This window comes from Pteropus vampyrus, unplaced genomic scaffold, assembly GCF_000151845.1.
Source record: "Pteropus vampyrus isolate Shadow unplaced genomic scaffold, Pvam_2.0 Scaffold140, whole genome shotgun sequence".
In the NCBI taxonomy this organism is placed as follows: Eukaryota; Metazoa; Chordata; class Mammalia; order Chiroptera; family Pteropodidae; genus Pteropus; species Pteropus vampyrus.
The window spans coordinates 3,918,400-3,937,691 of NW_011888921.1; the positions used below are offsets into that span (position 1 = coordinate 3,918,400).

General features: G+C 54.8%; 1 protein-coding gene across 4 annotated transcripts in view; it reads right to left on the reverse strand.

Annotated features, from left to right (window-relative positions):
- The window catches only part of RAPGEF3 (Rap guanine nucleotide exchange factor 3), a 23,968-nt gene extending 5,052 nt beyond the window's left edge, over positions 1-18,916 (reverse strand). Inside the window, exons 1-22 of one of the 4 annotated variants that reach the window (XM_023535452.1) lie at positions 18,261-18,890; positions 17,589-17,801; positions 17,235-17,288; positions 11,412-11,465; positions 11,221-11,327; positions 10,901-11,022; positions 10,581-10,749; positions 9,865-9,949; positions 9,478-9,538; positions 9,284-9,360; positions 8,947-9,093; positions 8,390-8,502; positions 8,037-8,125; positions 7,657-7,735; positions 7,304-7,454; positions 7,146-7,228; positions 6,272-6,311; positions 3,527-3,608; positions 3,093-3,239; positions 1,070-1,167; positions 475-600; positions 205-386 (exon numbers count right to left, since the gene is read on the reverse strand). In XM_023535452.1, the coding sequence (XP_023391220.1) occupies positions 205-386; positions 475-600; positions 1,070-1,167; positions 3,093-3,239; positions 3,527-3,608; positions 6,272-6,311; positions 7,146-7,228; positions 7,304-7,454; positions 7,657-7,735; positions 8,037-8,125; positions 8,390-8,502; positions 8,947-9,093; positions 9,284-9,360; positions 9,478-9,538; positions 9,865-9,949; positions 10,581-10,749; positions 10,901-11,022; positions 11,221-11,327; positions 11,412-11,465; positions 17,235-17,288; positions 17,589-17,801; positions 18,261-18,266 (2,285 nt within the window). In that variant the 5' untranslated portion in view covers positions 18,267-18,890. Of the gene's footprint in view, positions 1-204; positions 387-474; positions 601-1,069; positions 1,168-3,092; positions 3,240-3,526; positions 3,609-5,784; positions 6,312-7,145; positions 7,229-7,303; positions 7,455-7,656; positions 7,736-8,036; positions 8,126-8,389; positions 8,503-8,946; positions 9,094-9,283; positions 9,361-9,477; positions 9,539-9,864; positions 9,950-10,580; positions 10,750-10,900; positions 11,023-11,220; positions 11,328-11,411; positions 11,466-17,234; positions 17,308-17,588; positions 17,802-18,260 lie in introns of those variants that run through there. The other 3 variants (XR_002782310.1, XM_011368202.2, XM_023535453.1) reach the window with 3 other exon arrangements.
- Positions 18,917-19,292: the final 376 nt, after the last annotated feature.

The window sequence follows — 19,292 nt, forward strand, 5'->3', positions numbered from 1 at the left end:
CCACATCTAGACAACAGACAGGCTTGAAGCCTCTGAGGGGCCTGGGGCTGGACGGATGGGATGGGGAGGCAGAGGTTCCAGGGGACCCAGGGAAGCAAGGAGATAGCAGATTTGGCAACATACAGACCAGGGACGGGGGCAGGGTTAATAAAAAGTGGCCTCAGGACTCTCCCACACATCCCTTAGACCCCTGCAGGCACTCACTGAGCCGCCAGCTTAATGAACTTCCTGAGTAGCTGGGCCCGTGGGCCAGGCACAGCGCAGAGGCAAAGCTCCGTGGCCACCCAGTACTGCAGTTCATTGAAGCGGCGCATGAAGCGCTCCAGGTTGGCAGTAGTGACATCTCGCAGATGCTGGGGGCCCAGCACATAGTGGATCAGCTCCACCTGGATGGGAGGCAGCATGGGAGATCAGTGTGTACCAGGCAGGGTGCCCCGCCACCTGCCCTCCTCCCCTCAGCTCTGCTCCCCCCACCTGGTGGATACTGTTGAAGAGGTTCCAGTCATGGTCCGTTAGCTGGCCTGCCAGGTCCTTGGCGCTCACCAGGTCTAGCCCCTCGGCTGAGCCAACAGTGGGCCCCAGCTGCTCTGGATGTGGTGTCTGCAAGTGGGAGAGTACTCAGGGGGTGTTCAAAAGATCCAGGGAAAAGGTGCCACGTTGGAGGAAGGAGTTTCGGACAGACTCTGTGCCCATGATCAGAAGAGTGCTGGGGAGCACAAGGGTGCTACAGGGAATGGAGGGGCTTCTGAAGGATGGGGCTTCCCAAGGAGGCATCTTCCTGACAGCTCCCCAGTGCTGGGACTCCCTCCTTGTAGGGCTCCTGTCCCCTGGGGAACCCCTAATGAGGGCAGGTCTTCCTTCTCCTTGAGAGCTCCCAACTAGCTCTCCCCCTCCCCCACCTTTTGGACTCCCCCATCAGCTGAGGCCCACTCCTTCCTCCCACTTAAGGCCCAGCAGCAGCCAGAGCCAGGACCCCCTCTGTCTTCTCTGTGAACCTCCCTCAGCACCCACCCCTACCACCCACAAAACACAGATCCTCCCTGGGCCCTGGCACACTGCCTATCCCTACCAGCTCATGTACTTCCTGTGGGTTGACAACAAAGAGCCGCTCGTTGAGCCCCAAGGATGTGGCAACACCACGGGCATCTGGCTGAAGGCCAATGGCATCTGCAAAGAGAGCAGAGGCTGTGCTGGGTGGGGACAGGAGTGAGGCCAGGAAATAGCTGGAGGCAGGGTGCAGGATCCCTTTGGGAGGCTGGAAGGTCTCTTCTCCCAATATCAGGGTTAGACACCTGGGCAGGTGCTCTAAATGCACAGGTGCATGTGCCTGTGCATCCACCCTGACCAGGGACGCATACTCAAGGAGGATGAGAGGGGATGCTTAGTGAGACAGGAAGATCTTGGGCAAAGTGGGAGCCCTCCTGAGCCTCAGTTTCTTCCTTCGTCAAATGGAGACAATAAGTCTTGCCCCGACTATGTACAATCAAATAAAGTAACTTATGTAAATAGTGGCTATAAGTATGTGATATATATAAAAGCTCTAGAAAATTGGGAAATGCCTTAGAGAAGTCTTGGTGTCGATTTTCATCAGCTCCTATGGACTGGGACTGTGTTTTTAGTCATGTTTGAGTCCTCAGACTCCAAAGTAAGGTACACAAGGCCATCCATGTGTCTAGGAAAAAATATTAGCTCTTCTATTTGAATTTCTTTTTCTCATGTTTTGCTTCTCTATTTTGTGTGCAGCTTTATAATGACATAATGGTAGTGTAAGAATTTATGTATGTGACTTATAAGCAAATATACACATAGCAGGGGGTTTAAGTAAACTACTGGTTACTGACAAGTGTATCGATCAAAACAATCTTGAGATCAGTGCACTAAACAGTGCCTGGCACACAGAAGGGTTTCAATAAATACTGGCTTTGGGCAGCCACAACTCTCCAGGTGGCCACCAGAGGGCAATACTTCCCAGAGTGCACAAAGGCACAGGTGACCTCATCCTCTCATCCCTTTTCCTGAAGGGAGAAGGCTTTGCTTTTCTGTCTCCACTCCATACTGTTATTCTCTGGATGTCTCTAATTCCAGCCCACCCTGGGCTCCAACTGTCAGACCTGGGCTGCATTCTTCACAGACGACAGTGGTTTTTAACATCCCCAGTCTCCAAAGGCAGGTCTTCACAACCCTTATGCCACCCTGTTCTAAGCATTGACTTTGTGCCAGGCTCCATGCTAAGCGCTTTACACATAGCATCTCATTAATAGTCACAGCGGTCTCGTGTGATACATTCACTTATAGTGCTCATTTGGCAGACAGGATATGGAGGCTCAAAGAGGTTAAACAGTTTGCCCAGGATTACACAGCTAGAAAGCAATGAATCCCAGCTTCCAAAATAGGTCTGAGAGTCCACAGTCTATGCTCTTAACCATCAAGCTGCTCTATCTTACCTGCCATGGCACCTCTAGCTCCTAAGACATTGCTGGCCCACAGCTGACCCTCAAATATGTTTGCTGACTGACTTATGAATGAAGACTACTTAAATTCAAAGGCTAGCAATACTCTCCCTATGTGAACGTGGGGAAATTGCCTAATCCCCTTGAGCTTCAGTTTCCTTATCTGAAAATAGGATAAAAGTACCTCTCTCATAAGATTGTTATTAGGATTAAATGAATACATGAGGATGATAATAATAATAGTAGCAGCTAATACCTACAGAGTGCTATGTGCCAGACATCATTCTAAACACTTCCACAGACAAGCTTATTTAGTGCTCACAACTCTCTATGAAGCGGGCACTCTTATCATCCCCACTTTCCAGATGATGAAACAGAGCATGGGGTGGATAAAGTAACCCTGCCCAAAAGCCTACAGACAGGGGGCTAAAGACTGGGGTCAAGTGCAGCAGGCTCCAGAGTTCCTGCTGTTGAGCACCACACATAAAGCACTTTGAAGAGACATCATCAACCTCCCATAAACATCAGCCATCATTAACATTGATGATGATAAAGATGATAATGATCTTAATTCAGGGCATCTAGATATGGCTCTAAGGCCCACCCCTCCTTGGGGCCACCCTACCCAGAGACACAACTCACCACCTGCAGAGTTGACCTTCACCAGCACCTGCCCTTTGGTCCAGCTGTCCTCCTTGGCCAATGCTGCCATCACTTCTCTCACTGAGGCTGTGACAGGCAGCTGCAGGGTCAGCACTGAGTGGTCCGGCCGGCAGATGTCATAGGAGACTGGAGAGGAAGATCAGGCTAAGCTGTGGGAGGGGGCTGCTTGGTCCCCTCACACCAGGAGGGAGATGGCAGCAAGCAGTAGGAGGGGTCCCAAGGATGGGCAAGGGTGCTGAGAAGCCGGGTGGGCAGGCTGCGCAGAGCAAGTGGGAGGCCCTGAGCTGAGGTGAGGGGGAATCTGGAACTGAGGCCCCAAGGAGAACAGCATGCCATCCTCCACTAGGCACGGCACGGTCAAGAATGATGACAGCAGTGTGTGGGCTATGCTCTGGCTGGCTCGGACCACCAACCTTTGTCCCCAACTCGGATGGCACAGTTGCTGCTGGGGAGGGGCTCGTCCTGGCTGGGGAGCCAAGCAGGCATGTTCCGGGCCTGAGAGGGAGAGAAAGTAAGACCCAGAGGACACAGATGACAGCATGCAGGGCCAGGGAGGGGCCTTTGTCACCAGAAGCATAGGACTCACACAGCATACACAACCCCTGCAGGCTCTGCTTGCTGCATGAACCTAAGCCAGGTAAGGTGCTGGTGACTGAAGCTTCATGAGAGACAGAACAGGGCTAAGAACAAGTGTGTGCCTGCCGCTCTATGTGTATTTAACCCTTCTGCCAAATAGGCCCGGAGCTGTTCTAATAGGAACACACCTCAGGTGTTGACCCTGGTTTTCTCTTCCTTTTCCTACCTCAGCCACCATTTGCTAGTTTGCCATTTGCTACATGCTGGGCTAAGTACAGGCTAGTTCTAAGGATCTAAATATTTACAAAAGCTCTTTGACAAAAACACTATTATTCCCATTTTATAGATGACATAAATGAGGCTAAGAACATAAGAGAGGTTAAGAACATCCCCGAGGTAAAGCCTAGCTGGATCCTAACCTGCTCCTCCCTCCCTCTGTGCTCTTAACCACCAACACTCCACCGAGTCAACTGCCCTGTCAAACCCCACAACCCTTCCTCCGTGGGCCTCAACCACAGTGGGCTGATGGGGCAGCCTTTGCTGGGCAAAGGCTTCCCTAACACAGTCCCTCTGCCCACCCCGACTGCCCTTTCCAACTCCTGTACTGACTCTCATCCTCCCGGTTCTGAATGTGGCAGGTCGGGTTCAGACCTCAGCCCATGGTTCTTTGTGAGATTTCCAAATGTCAGAGCTCTCTGTGAAGTGCCTCACAGCCTCTCTCGTACTTCTCTCTCTCTCTCAAAACACCACCAGCACTGAACTCTCTTCCAAGCCATGTTCTCGAGTGCCTCCTGGATCCTGTTGCAACTGTGCTCCATCACCCCAAAGTGAGCACATCCCTCAGATCCCCTCATCCTGCCTCCCAGACCACTCCTGCTGGTCATTCTCCTGGGCTCAAGGCTCCTGCCTCCTCCGCTTGCCCACAGCTTTTCACTTTGTCTTAGGACTGTTCTTTGAAATGCGTCTCTCTGCATCCCCTTCCCCAGCCCAGACCAACCCCCCACATATCCTCACACCTTATCTATTACAACGGCCCAAACTTTCTGCCTGACCAGAGCCAGATGAAGCTTCCTAACAGGGCTCAAGGGCATCGCAGTCTGGTGGATAAGCACAGGCTGCTTAGCTGACCTAATCGAGACAAATCTGATCTTGTCAGTCTCTGGCTCAAATACCTCCAATGACTCAATTGCTTTGAGGATAAGGACCAAACCCCTCACGCTGGCCCACAGGGCCCTGCATGCTCTGGCCCCTGCTCACCTCCCTGGTGTCCCCTGGGGTCCCCTCTAGCACACCCTCCTCCAGGGCTCTTAATGGCTGCCCCTCATACCTGCCTAGAGTCTTCCTCTCCCTCCAACCTCACCCTGTAGCTCTCAGCTCCAGCAGTCACTTCCCAGGAGGCTCCCCCCAAGTCTGACCCTGAGCCAGCCCTTCCCTTCCTTGCTTTCAGAGACCCCTGTCTTGGCCCTTAGACAGCATGAGTTTATTCAGCAGCTCTGTGCCTTGCTTGACTATAAGCCCCTTAAGGCCAAGTGTGGCTCTCCCAGCCCACTACTGTATGTCAGCTCCTAGCACAGTGTCTAGCACATGAGGGCCATTCCATGCTGGTTCCTGAGCGTCAGCCACAGGCCCAGGGGAAACAGAGGTCAAGGCCCCTCACATGTGAAGTCAGTAGTCTAGTGGGATGTGACAGATATTAATAACCAATAAGCAACTAGACAAATAAAACAGCTCCATATGGTAATAATGCTTTGAAGAAAATCAAAGCGGACACCTTTGAGGGCAGTGGCCAGTGGGAGGGGGTGCTCTGGATAGAGAGATGGGAGGGGGCCTCCCTGGGAACCCAACATTTTGGCTGAGCTCAACATGATAAGAAGGATCCCGGTAGGCAAAGAACCAGAGAAAGAAAGTTCCAGGCCCTGAGGTGGAAACAAGTTTTGTCTATAGAAGGAAAAAAGCCCAAAAGCATCTCCGACAGGTCGAAGCAGGACAGGATGAAATAAAAGAGGCAGCTGGGCATGGGGAACCTAGAAGGCCAAGGTGAGGCATTTGGATTTTATTCCCAAAGCAGCACTCCTTAGAACAGGCCCCAACCTACCTTTCCAGTCCTTTCTCTCACCATTCCTCAACCAGTTCTTAGCTCGTCGCCTCTTCTTGTTCCCCTTTGCTCCCCAGGACCCCTGCCACTGGGCACCTCTAACTCCCAGGAAGGACCTGCCTTCCTCTGGCAGGAATGGCTGGGTGTCAGAGGCTGCTTTCAGGCACCGTGTCTCACCTCCCAGGTGAGAACTGCCAACTTGCTCTAAGTGTGAGCATAAATTACCTCCCACACAGAATAGAAGCCCTTTGGGGTGCAGTGGAGGGGTGACCTTAGACCTCAGTATCCCTGTAGGACCTGGCCCCAGCACCACACACAGCCCATGTGAACACCCATCCCAGATCCAAGGGTGGGTCTGTGCATGGGGAACCTGCCCACACAGAGCCCCTCGGATGGGGGCTGAAGGAGAGGCCATATGGTCCCTGGAGGAGCAGAAGAAAGAAGCGGGGGCCAACAGACGTAAGAGGAGCCGACTCAGAGCAGACACCTTCATCTGAGGAGATGTATTCCCACAGCCATTTTCCAACCTATGGGGCAAATAAGAAGGGAAGTGAGGCTGGAGGCCAGAGAACCCCGCAGGCAGGATATCACAGGGTCAGGAGCCTTGCGTTCTGGATCCCAGCCACCCTCACTTGAGGCTCTAGGTGACCATTACCTAGAAAGGGGCAAAGCTGGGGCTGAAACCAGGACTCTGGATTCTGTGATTTTCCCAGGCCAGCAGGGGATGGAAAAGGAGTTCAAGAGGGAATGGACCTGGGTGTCAAGTGGAGCAGGCACTGGTTCCAGTGAGCTCTCCCTGAACCTCAGCTACCCCATGGAAAGGTCTGGGAAGGGGAAGGTAGACTCTAGGAAATTTATTGGGTGGGGCCGGAAGGAACTGGCGCCAATGGTGCTCGATAATAAATATGTGAAGAATGGAGGAAGTGAGAATAGCAGGTGCACTTGAAATAGGAGAATGACACACGAATGACTGTGATGTGTAAAAATGACTGAGCACGTGATGTGAGAGTGAACAGCAAGAGGACAGGTGAGAACAACTAATTGAAATGAGCAGGACTAGACAAATGAGCAACCATAGCCAACACTTGCATGGCACACACCACGGGCGAGGCGCTGCTCTGAGCTCTGAATGTGCAGTAACTCATCCCATCCATGCGATGAGGTAAGTGCTCTCCCAGTTTACAGACAAGAACCCGAAGCCCTGAGTGGGAGGCAGGTAACGTGCTCAGAGCAGCACAGCCCTAAGTGGTGCAGCCTGGATTTAAAGCCACGTGTTTGTTTGAGTCCAGAGTTGGTGTTCTCAGTCCCCGAGACGCTGCCTGGCCTGCAAATGACAAGTTAACTGAGAGCAAAAGCATCACCTGTGGTGTCGCCGCCTCTCTGGCCACTGCTCCCGCAGCAGGTTGCTAAGCCGGGCATCCCTGCTCACCAGGTCTGAGAGTTTCTGGGAGGAGCCAAGATTCACTGAGATGCTGTCCACCCGGGCAGCCTGGTCCAGCCCTGCCTCACTCCCAGGTACCTGAAGAAAGCTGCTGGCCACGGGGTCAGTGTGGAGCATGGGGCCATATAGGGCCACCCACTGGCTGACCAGCCTCAGGATCTGCTGCCTCTTGTTGCAGATGTAGGTGCTGCGCTCCTGCTCACTGCCTCCTGCGGGCTCCACGTGAAAGGTGGGCACCAGTCAAGGGAACCACAACGTCCAACCACCCTTTATGCCTTGGGTCAAGGAGGAGCAGGATGCCCAGGGCCTGCTGACAACCTTGGGCCTGGCATGTGCCTGGTACTTCAGAAGGTTTGGCACAGCCATGCTGTGAGCAATTCCTTCTCCCTACTCTACACACCATCCCAGTCACCTTGAGGCAAAAAGGATATTGGTGCAAGAGGGCAGCACAGAGCTGGGTGCTGGGCATGAAGACGCTGTGGGTCAGGAGGAAGTCGCTGAGGAATGTCTCTGTAGGGTGGGGACGTGGGGACAGGTGGGGCTTCAGAGGTCAAGTCCACTAAGCACAGGTACAGGTACAGCTGGGGTGTCCCTCACCCAATCCTACCACGAGCAAGGTACCAGCGATGCCCAGCCCCTGTGACCACGTTCCCCACCCAATCCAAGAGCACAGGAATGAGGACTTCCTGCCGGCTGGCCCCACATAACAATCCAGCACCCGATGACATCAGATGCAGGTGCCTGGCCCTCTCCCAGCCTGTGCTGACCACCCAATTAGTCAGAGAGCAGGCAAGGTGTCTCCTGCCCCTACCTGTTGGGTCATGAGCACTGGAGTCAGGCCGCATGGCCTCCAGCAGCAGCTCCAGGATCTTCTCTGGGGTGCCAGACATCACCGTGTACCTGGCGAAAACGGCCACTCCAAGCATCTGTGCCACCACTGCCCCCTCCCACAGCCGGGGCAGGCATCGATAATCAGTCACATCACTCTTCCCTATTTGCCAGCCCTGCCCCACCTTGGGGGTGCCTCTCAGGGGGTGCATCTTAGTTCCTGGATGCCTCTCCACCCCCAGGAGACCAACGCACAGGGCTATGACATGGGGAAGGGAGTAAAACCTGGGAAATGGAAGGAGAAGGGGTGAAGTGGGGGCATGGTACGTGTGTTACCGGTTCCTGCCTGGGGTTGGGGGGCAAGAAGGGCCAGCACCCTGAGAGGTTCTCTCCAGCACCAACACCACTTTGCCGTGTTCTTCCAGCCTCATGGTCTTTGCTTCCACATCCTAGAGAACAAGCCACACCTGATGCTCGGCACACACCATGACTCCTTTCCCCAATATAGGGCCTCTTCCCCGACCTCCCCCATTCCAGACCCTGAGTCCCACAAGGACCCTCAGCCCTTCTACCACTCCACTCACCGCCCACAGCTCGGATGTTCCTGCACTCCCGCCCGTGTCCTATGTGGAACCTTAGCCTCTCCTCCAGCCCATTCCACCCTGGCTTTCGTCCATGATCCCACTCCCCATTACACTGCCCCCAGAGTTCACAGAGCTCATGCCATGGACCTCCTCAAGCACCCAGGCTATGCCCCCACCCCGGCCACCATCTCCGAGCTCTCTCTCCTGCTCCTCACAGGCTCTCTCTGGTCCCTCCTCCTGCCCCACACCATGTCTCCAGGGAAGTGTCCTTGCCATGTCCCTGCCCCTCCCCACCCCCAGCAATGGCACCTTGATGATACGGTTGAAGTCCTGCTTGTCCACACGGAGGAAATGACAGTTGTCTTCTCGCAGGACGATGGTGGCCGCCCGGGGTGCATCGTTCACCAGAGCCAGCTGTCCAAAGTCATCTCCCTCATGCAGTGTGGTCACCAGCCCCTGTGGCCAGGCCTTAGTCACAGCCCACGCACCCCCCCAGCCTTCATGAACCAGACCCATGGTGGGGAGAAGCACCAGGGCAGAAGACCTCAGGGATCGGCAGCCTGAGTCCAGCAAAGGCACTGTCCACGAGGACGCGGGCCAGGGAGCAGTTACAACCCAGGGGTCTGGGGAGGAAGGGAGAACTCACCTTGCCATGAGTCACCACATTGACAGATCCTTTCCAGACAATGTACCACGAGGTGCCCTTGTCCCCCTGGCTGAACACTGAGAGAAGTAGAGATCAGACCCAACCCTGGCACCCAGCTCTTCTCTGCGCCCTCCACCCATGTCCAGGCCCCACCCCACACCTCGTGCCCAGCGTTCCTCAACTCTTTGACTTACACACAGTCCCCGCCTTGCTGTGTGGTTCAAAGAGAAGAACAGCCGCTAATTCCCGCTTCACCTGTGGGGCAGGGAGAGGAAGGTCAGTGGTTGAGTCCAGGGGGTGAAGAGATAGGGTCCAAAGACATGGGTGCTCAGGGGGAGAGACGTGGCCAGGTCAGGTGGCCTGAGATTCGGCGAGAGACAAAAGCAAGGGAAGGAAATGGGCTAAGAGCGGCAGAGGATTTTCAGACAAGGATGCTGGGGCAGGAAATCAGATAGAAATTCTTAAGCCATAGGTGGAAGGGGAGGAAAGTGTCATCTGGCCCAGCAGCTGGAGCCCCCTAGGGGTGGTCACAGGAAGAGGATGCTCCTGGGGAAAGGGGGGATGGGGCTCTGCGAACTGACCGAGTTGGAAAGGTGGGCCACAGCCTTGATGTGTAGCAGCTCCTCAAAGATGAGGTCCAGCTCCTCGTCTGTGCGCTGCCCCGGGCTTCAGGCACGGGAGGGCCGGGAAGCAAAGGATGAATTGTGGGCCTGAGGCCAGGGTCAAGGGCCACTTCACCCACCAAGCACGGACCTGGGGCCAGCCAGTGCCTCAGCAGGGATCGTTATCAGTAAGTAGCCGGCCTTTTCCAGGTACACACTCTGTACCAAGCATGGGACTAAGTGCTTCACATGCATCATCTCAATCTGCCTTCATGACAACCCTATGACGTGGGTATTCTTATCCTTCTTTGACAGAAGAGGAAGCTGGCAGGGAGAGGCCCAAGGTCACCCAGCTAGTAGCTAGTGAAGCTGGAATTCGAACCCAGACCTGCCTGCTGACTCCAAAGGCCATCCTCTCTCAGCCATTGCTGCCCCTCAGAGTGGGCAGGGTCTTAGGAGGCCACATGCCCCACAGCCTCAGTTACAGAGGAAGAAGCAGGTTCAGTGCCAGGAAGGAGGGCTCAGATCACACAGCAAGTCTGAGGCAGAATGCAGACCAGAGCTCAGGCCTCTAGTCCAGCCAGGGTCCTTTCCCTCAGCAAAAAGTAAGGGTTTCCCTTGGAGAAGAAACTGAGAACCATAAAGTCTGGGAGGCAAGTGGGACCTGGGTCTCAGGGTGCAGAGTGCTGACTCACGACTTTCGCAGTGCCACTGTGAGCAGGGCATCAGGCCCCCGCTGGGAGAGCAGGGCCATGGCCTCGACCAGCTCCTCCTCTAGCTCGTGGACTCCCACTGGCTCCGGCTCTGGCCCAGGGAAGCGGTAGAATTGGGTGTCTCGGTCCTGGAAGGTCCAGTCGTGTTTCACTGGGGGGCAGAGGCCCCGGCGTGGTGGAGGAGAGCAAATTAGGCCATGTAGGTATGAGGCCCCACTGCAAGGCCCACCCCTCCTCACATTTAGACACCTGCTCTGCAGGACTGCCTGGCCCCGGGTGCCTAGCCCAGAGTTCAGTCTCACCATGGCAGAGGGCACTTTCATCCAGCAGCACCTGGCAGATTCCCACGGCTTGGCTCCGGGAATGGACCCCGAGCCCTAGGGCCAAGATCCCATCCACCAGCTCCCGGCCAGAGCAGCACTGCCTATAAAAGTTGAAGGGGACAGAAAAAAAGGAGACTCGAGTGGCAGGAAGGGAGAGGGAGGAACTTTCCATCCAAAAGGGACATTCTTAGGCCCAGCCCCAGTTCTGCTAGTAGAGCCAAACCCAGATGCCTGGAATAGAACGAAAGGAAGAGAAATAGAGGGGGGTGGGTGAGGAGGCAGGCAAGGCTTCCACTCACCGATAGAGCCTAAGATGGTACTTTCGGTCTCGGATGAGGTTCGGGCAGGTGGCCAGGAGATGTCGATGCAGTTGCTTCCCAGCCCTGAGCACCCGCTCTGTGGACGCCTAGAAGAGGAAGCAGCATAGCTGGCTCAGGCCCTGATCCCCTGGTCATGCTGCCCCCTCCCAGCCCCACCCTCAGGCTTATACCTGCTCCAGGCTCACACTGAAATCCAGGGACTCCTCGCTGTTGGTGAGAGGCGTCTGAGGGCAGTGGGAAGAGTGTGCGTGTTAGTGCCAGGCCTTCAAATCCGACTCCTGGAGCCCCCTCCCCCATCTTTCCCATCCCTTATCCAGTCCCTGACTCCAAACACATCCATTTAGCTACTCATCACCAAATACAGTAGTATCCCCTTATCTGTGGTTTTGTTCTCTGAGGTTTCAGTCACCTGCACTCAACTGTGGTTTGAAATAATTAAATGGAAATTTCCAGAAATAAACAATTCATAAGGTTTAAGTTGTGCACCATTCCGAGTAGCATGATGAAATCTCACACTGTCCCCCAGGACGTGAATTATCCCTTTGTCTACCGTATCCACACTGAGTACGCTAGCCACCCATTTGTCACTTAGTAGTAGCTGTCCCAGTCATCAGATCCACTGTCATGGTATCCAGTGCTTATGTTCATGTAACCTTTATTTTACTTAATAATGGCCCCAAAACACAAGAGTCGTGATGCCGGTGATTCAGACATGCCAAAGAAAAGCTGTAAAGTGCTTCCTTTAAGTGAAAAGGTATGTATGTATAGGTAAAAACATAGTATCTATAGTGTTTGGAATTATCCACGGTTTCAGGTATCCACTGGGGGTCTTGGAATGTATCCCCTGTGGATAAGGGAGGACAACTGTAAACAAATGCTCACTGAGCACCTCATGTGCCTAACATCACCTCTTCCCTACTCCGCTACCCTATCACCAGACCCTTGTCTTCCTTCCAGACCCAAGCTCTGCATCACCACAGTTGAAAACCTCAGGATCCCCCTTCTGTTTACTCAGGGCCCAGGTGTGTCCAGGCTCCCAGGTAAACCACACCTAGAAGAACATGAGGCTGTGAGATAAGAAGGCCCATGACGGGCCAGGTAGTCAGAGGCTTGGGAGGCCTGGAATACTTGCTCCTGGGCTGGGGGTCACAAGGCCTGGTCCCTAGTCAGGGTTCATCCCCAACCACAGGACTGTGGGTCAACCTCCTGCCCTGCGTGGGCCTCGGTGTCTCGGTGTAGCCTGGTAGTTATCACAAACCTTGGAACCAGGCTCCTGGATTCAAATCCCTACTCCTCCATTTACTAGGGGTGCAAACCCGAACATATGATTTAACCTCTCCCTGCCTCAGTTTCCTTGTCCATAAAATCTATAAAACACTCATAATACCAATTCAGGCTTTTGGAAGGATTACGTGAGTTAATACACATCGAATGCTCAAAGCACTACCTGGCATACTGTTGTATGTACATGTTAGCTATTATTACTCATCTGTACAGCAAAGGGCGGCTGCTTGCTGGAAGGCCCCTTTCTTCTCTGAAATCTGCTGCTAGTCCATAACCCGCAAAGAGTGAGTAAGGCCTGGTGGCACACAGGATGGGCTCCGGAAGACAGGGTTTATGTAAAAACATTGGCTAACAAAGTTTCCTGCCTTTGGTATCAATCGAGCCATCCAGGACTCCCCAGCCTGTGCACCCTAGGATATGGACCATGCAAGCCCCCTCCTGATCCTTCTTTTCCTGCCACCTGAGAATGAGAATTTGCAGACATCTCTGGACAGGATGCCCTACCCTCTAAGAAACCTCCTTAACGCAGAGCATTTTACAGTTTACAAAGCATGAGCATCTCTGTGATTCCCTCTGATCCCATATTAAACAGGATCAGATGTGAACTAGGCAGGGCAGGTATTATCTGTCCTCTTTGATTTATGAGGAAACAAAACTCTTGAGGCGAAGTGCCCCAGATAACTTAGTCACACATACTTGGGACAGCCAGATAGCCATGGATAAACTCGAGTTCCTACCAGAAGTGCTCACATTCTTGGTCTCACTCCACCCACCACACCTGCCTCTTGCCTCTCTTCCCCCTTCTTCTTACCAGTACTCTCTCTCCTGCTTTCCCATCTGCTCTCAGGTCCCTGAAAAAAACCTGGCCGGGGACTTGGGGTATAACCAGGCCTAGGGCCAGAATCCCTTCCCCTGGTCCCAGCGTCTTCCACCCACCGTGTGCCAGGCAGAGGCCTGAGGCTGGTGTGTATAGGTGCCTGGCCCAGCGCTGGACAGAAGTCACTAGGTGTCCCAAGGGTATCCCTGCCTGGGTCATGGGGCTTAGCCCAGTGCCAGACACAGCTCTGGAGACTTAGCAACAGGAAATGAGGAGGAGGAGGAGGAGTTGGGATAGGAAGAAGGGCAGGAATGCTACCCAGCCAGCCCCTGTGTCGGAACAAACAGTGCTGAATGCTAATGACTTGTTGTTGTTCATTTCAAAATGCCCAGGTGGCCTCAGTCCCTGCCCCAACCCCCTTTGATGCCCACAACCCAGGCTTCAGCACCGTTCCCTTCCTGGTATTATTCTGACCCCAGAGGGCATATCAGGAGGGGACGTGCCAAGTCATGAGGCCAGGCTGGTCACAACCTAGGTCCCAGATCCACAGGCTTTGCTCAAACCATTTCCTGTCCTGCCCTAGGGGATGAGCACAAGGGCCAGAGGCTGGAGGCTCTGGCCCATCAGAGCTGAGGAAGGGACCTAAAGCTCTCCCTCTCATTTTGCCTAGGAAAGCAGGTGCCCAGAGATGAAGTAGTTTCCTCAGAGTCACACACTGCTTAGAAATGGAAGATCCTACTGAATAGCTGCTACCAAGGCAGAGCCTGAAAGTAGGCGTTTGTCTCCTATTTCAAACATCAGAGAGAAGGAGGCTCAGAGGTTATATAACCTGCCCTGAGAGCTGGTAAACGGAAGTACCAGGATTCACACCATGCCTGTCTGCTTCCAAAGCGCATGCACTTAGCCACTATGCCCTGCCATCTCCATGGCACCTACCCCGTATTTCCCACGCCGTGCCATGGAAGCTGAGATAGTAGAGGTATTCTGCCCTCAGGACCGTTCCATGGGCAAGTAAGCTTGGAAAACACTAGGTTAAACAAGGTTCGTTATAGTCCCTCTGGGCCCCTACCATGTTCCTGTGCACTGGGAACTTCCTAGGATAAGGGTAGGGGTACTGTTCAGGGGCAATGGTCAAGTGTGTGGGCTTCGGAGCTGGATGCCTAGGTTCAAATCCTGGTTCTCCCATTACCAGCTGGTCGTGTGACCTTGGGCTGTTTATTAATCTCTCTGTGCCTCAGTTTCCTTACCTATAAAATGGGGTTGGTGATAATAGTACCTACCCCGTAGAGTTATTATGAAGATCAAACAAGTCAATAATAGAAAGCACATGGAGCAGTGCCTGGCTTGTAGTAACTGCTTAATGAATGTTAAATAACTTAATTAAACGTCATTATTTCATAATGGGCACCTATTACCTGGGCATAGTGCAAGAAATGTTCTTTGGTTGACCCTGACCCTAATCTGATGACTCTGAGTGTCAGCTTATGGGTTCTCAGTTGGAAAGAAGTAGCTGGTATGAATTGAGATAAAGGCCCTTGCCCACCCCGCCTCCTCTCATGCCTGCACAGTAATGACTCAGGGTAGAAGAGGAGGTGCTAGCTAGCTCCCCTGGCACCATCGCCATGGACTGCCCTACCCTCCCTCCCTGTCGCTGAGTGTCAGAGTCCCACTGGTGGGGCAGGCACAGAGCCAGAGAGGCACATGGGGACCTGTCAGACCAGTTCCTTTAGGCCATGGCTAGGGTCTCAGGCCAGGGCTATGAGTGGTAGGACAGGGAAAGTATGCATGGGGTGGGGGGATGCTTTAGGGTGTCAGCGTTACCATCTGCAGTAAGAGGAAGTATACCCTGAGCTTGGACTCTGCAGCCAGATTATCCAGCTCTGTCCTTTAGCAGCTGTGTAAACCCAGACCTGTCACTTAGCCTCTCTGTGCCTGTTTTCTCATCTGTCAAATGAGCTGATGACATTAGTACCTATCTCATAGGGCTATTGTGAGATTATTTAATATGATAAAGGTAAAGCTCTTATAATAGTAGCTAGGACATAAATACTAGAAAACTATTAGCTACTACAATTATTTGGACAAGTTGGATGAAGCAAGTTTTCTGAGTTAGAGCACAAGGACACCACCCCCAAAATAATCAAAGAGAAGCATCCCAGGCTTCTCTGAGCTCGTGGGACCCACCAGAGGTCATCCTGATCTTGCCCCCTGCTTCTAAACAGAAGGATCCCTCTGTTCACTCCCAGACACCAGACACTCTCCTCACCCCTTCGTGTTTTTCAAAGAAGATATACTTCCATCTCATTCCAAGGTCACCTTTGCCAGGGTTGGTAAGTCCTTTCTGTGTCTAACCTCAGGCCCTCCTGCTGTAACCTGCTTTCATTTTCACTGGTCTAGTAGGAACAGAAAGTGCCCTCTTCAGGCCTCGAGAGGTTGATGGGTTTCCTCCTTGGTTTTCTAAGAGGTAGGCATGGCCTGTATCACTCCCGACACCATCCTCCTGGGACTCTGAGCTCCACCACCTCACAACATCACCCTCCACCCTGCATACTCCCTGCCTGGCACTTGTCCCTCATGTGAGCTTTTCATGGACCAAAGGCATCATCAGAGATCAGAGGTACAGCTTTACAGGTACCCAGAGCCTCTTAAACACAGACGCGATGGGATGAAACCACTCCACCCCCATTCCCCAGAGACAGTCATCAGGAGAGGGTATGGCCCTTGCCCCTAGCCCTAAAAATCTAAGTTCCCTCTAATCACCAATCCCCATTTGCTCTCTTCCATGGTAGGGGAGCAGCCTTGTTTTTGTGCCTTTGACCCCATTTGCACTCCAGCAACCCTCACCCCCACCCTTCCGGCCTCCCCAAGCACACCAGCCCTTCCATTCTGGGGGGCTGAGGGAGTCAGGAGACAGCCTGGCGGCCTCCTCCATCCCCTCCCAGACTTTGGGTCCCAAGGGATCCTCCAGTGACCTCATTGTCCTGGCACCTGACCTTCCCCCCACTCCCCACCTTGCCTCTACAAGCTGGGAAGGGGACAGGAAATGCACAAGTAATTATAGCCTGAGAGGGAAGGAGGGAGGGAGTGTTCCAGCTCACTGGCTCCAAGCAATAGCTACTGCCAGTGACCAGGAGAGGGTAGGGGAAACAGCTAAGTCCAGGAGTGACTGGCTCCCCTGGCCCTCTACAGCCCCTTCTTGAGCAGGACCCAGACCCAAGAGGCCCCTTATCAGAAAGACCCTGGGAGGGAGGGGTTGGAGACTGCTACCTAGATTCTCCTATCAATTCAGATTGTGAGGAGGACTCCCTCATGTTGGTGGGTCTCAGTTTCCTCAACTCAGCCTCATGTTTTGGTTAATATAAATACTGGTTGGGAGAAGTAGGAGAAAGGAGGCGGAAGATGGTGGTCACTCTACTCCGTGGGACTTGTCCATAAGAGATGAGCTCTCCCAAGTCTGTTATCCGCTCCTGCTTCCCCAGCACCCCTCTATCCCTTTACCCAAGTGCACTCCCAGCACCCCCCACACACACAGATGGGCACACATGAGACCCTGAATCTCAGGTGAAGCCACTCTAGTAAGTCTTGGTGGTTGGGGAAATCTTCTCTGCTGATTTCGATCCTGCAACTATTATCCTGCATCCCACCCCACCATTTGCCCCTCCTGCTCCCTCCTTCACCCTTGTAGTTCCAGAGGTGTTTTTCACTGTCAAAGCGAGCTCTAGTCATCTCAGATTCTCCAAACTTCTCAGAATCCTTCCCTGAGCTCCTCCCCACCAAAGCCAGATGCCAAGCAGTGTTCACATGACCACCTCACCCCAAGATCGAAAAGAATCCATGCAGTTCAGTAAGAATGCTGCCACGGTGATGTATCGAGAACAGCAAACAAGCTTACCTCACCCCCACTTGACTTGGCCTCCAGTATTTCATGCATGACTCTCACCCCCACCTGGAGAGCACACAAGCACCTAACCCAAGGCACAGAGAGGTGATAGATAAATGACAAATCCCTTGCCTCTTCTCTCCAATCCTGAAAGGGGGCACTTGGGCACCACACGCACACAGACACACTCGGTGCAGCTGTGTGAGCCACCCACACACACTGCAGCCAAGCTGCCTGACCCACTGTCCACCCAGCAGTAACCCCTACTCCCCCAGAGCAAGCTGGGCCAACTGTAGTAGGCCCATGCTCCCAGACCAGATCCCTTCCAGCCCTGGTCCCTGGCCTCTGCAAACTATTGGCACTCACCCAGCGAAGCCCCTGAATGCGGCTGGGGCGCTGGTGCTCCAGGAGCAGCTGGTAGGAGCAGCTTCGGGGCCTGTGCATCCTCCTCAGCACCATGTTGAGCAGGGTCCCCTCTGGCACCACGTCCGGAAGGCCTCCCACCTGTGGCGCTCCCAGAGCTGGGCTGTCCTCCACAGTCAGGCCCACCTGCCAGCGGCTCTCACCTGGCCAGCCCACCTGTGACCAGAAGAGGAAGGCAGACAGCCATGGGGCTGGGGCAGCTAGACCAGGGCACAACTGCCCCAGGCAGCACCACTTCCTTAGAGTATGCTGGACTAGTCTGGCGGTGGTGCTCACGCAACCTTGCCAGGAGCAGGGGGAGGGACAGGAAGACCTTCACTGGGGCCTGCCGGTCTGGCGCACTTAGGGGTCTCCAGCTGGCGGGAGATCGTGCGCTCCTTCCCGGTCTTCTTTGGACTTCTGCCCCACCCCGCTGCCCAAGTCCCTGTGGGGATCTCCACCACCTCCCAGTATGAGGCGATGGACTCACTTGATTCCCCAGCAATGCAGCTTCAGCTCAAGCCCTTTTTCTCCCCTCCTCCCTCACCTCTGCCCAACGCTCTCTCCCACCCGAACTCCCCACCGTGTCAGCTTCCTCTCCTGCTAGTCCTTGCCCCTGCCCCCCACCTTACCCACCTTCATGTTCCTTCTCAAGCTCGCCCAACCATGCAGGCTCTAGCAAAAGGCTGAGGGGACCCCCGGCGAGCCCCGTCAGCTCCAATAGAGGGATCCTGGAGGGGTGAGGGCTTCTAAGTCCCAGGCGCAGTGACCAGAGCCAATTTCCAGCTAGCCCGGCTGCCAGAGCAGCCAGAGGCAGAGCTGGGTGGAGAGGCTCCTCTTGGGTGGGTAGAGGGCTGGGGGCGTTGGGGGAAGTCCCCCCTCCCCCAGCGACAAGGAGCCCCGAGCCTTCGCCTCCGTCCCAGTCGAAAGAGCCAGCTGGCACGGGGCACTGAAGCGAGGCTGCAGCTGGCACTGGTCCGGGCGGGAGCTGTCACACCCCCTGCGCTGCCCGCCCCCTTCCCCTCCCGGACAGGCCGAGGGGGCGGGGAGGAGACGCCCGGCGTTACTGTAGGGGAGGGCGCAGGGCCGGGGACCCGCAGGGGTGGAGTCCCGCCGGACTCGGGTACGCAGAGCGGGCACGAGCCGGAGCCCTGAGAAACCTCGGGGGCAGGAGCAGCCCTGGGGTGTGTGCCGGGGCAGCAGGGCCAGGGTGTCCGGGTAGCGGCGGCGAGAGGCTTGCACCGGCCGCCACGTGGCCGGGCGGAGAAATGCAAACAAGGAAACCGGGGGAAGGGGGAGGGGGATGAGTCACTGCAGCCCCACCCGCGAGGGAAATCCGGGCTGGGGCCGCTTCCCGGCCAGGGGCGTCCTGCCTCCTGTTTCGGTTCAGGGTCTCGAACAGGCCGGGGGAGGGATTGGGCTGCTTTTCCGTGGGGAATCCCGCTACCCAGCCTCCCACCCCTGCTCTCCCATACACACACCCCATCCCCCCACTCCCCGCCCTACGCACACACACCACCCGCCCGCCCTCCCCGGGCTGGGTTGGGGAAGCTGAGGCTGGAGAGGAAGGACTGCGCTTCGGGATGGATGGGGGCGGGAGCTGAGGCTGAGCCTCAAGAAAAGCGAGGGGTTTAGAGTGCCTCACCCCCCACCGCGCGCTCCCTGGCG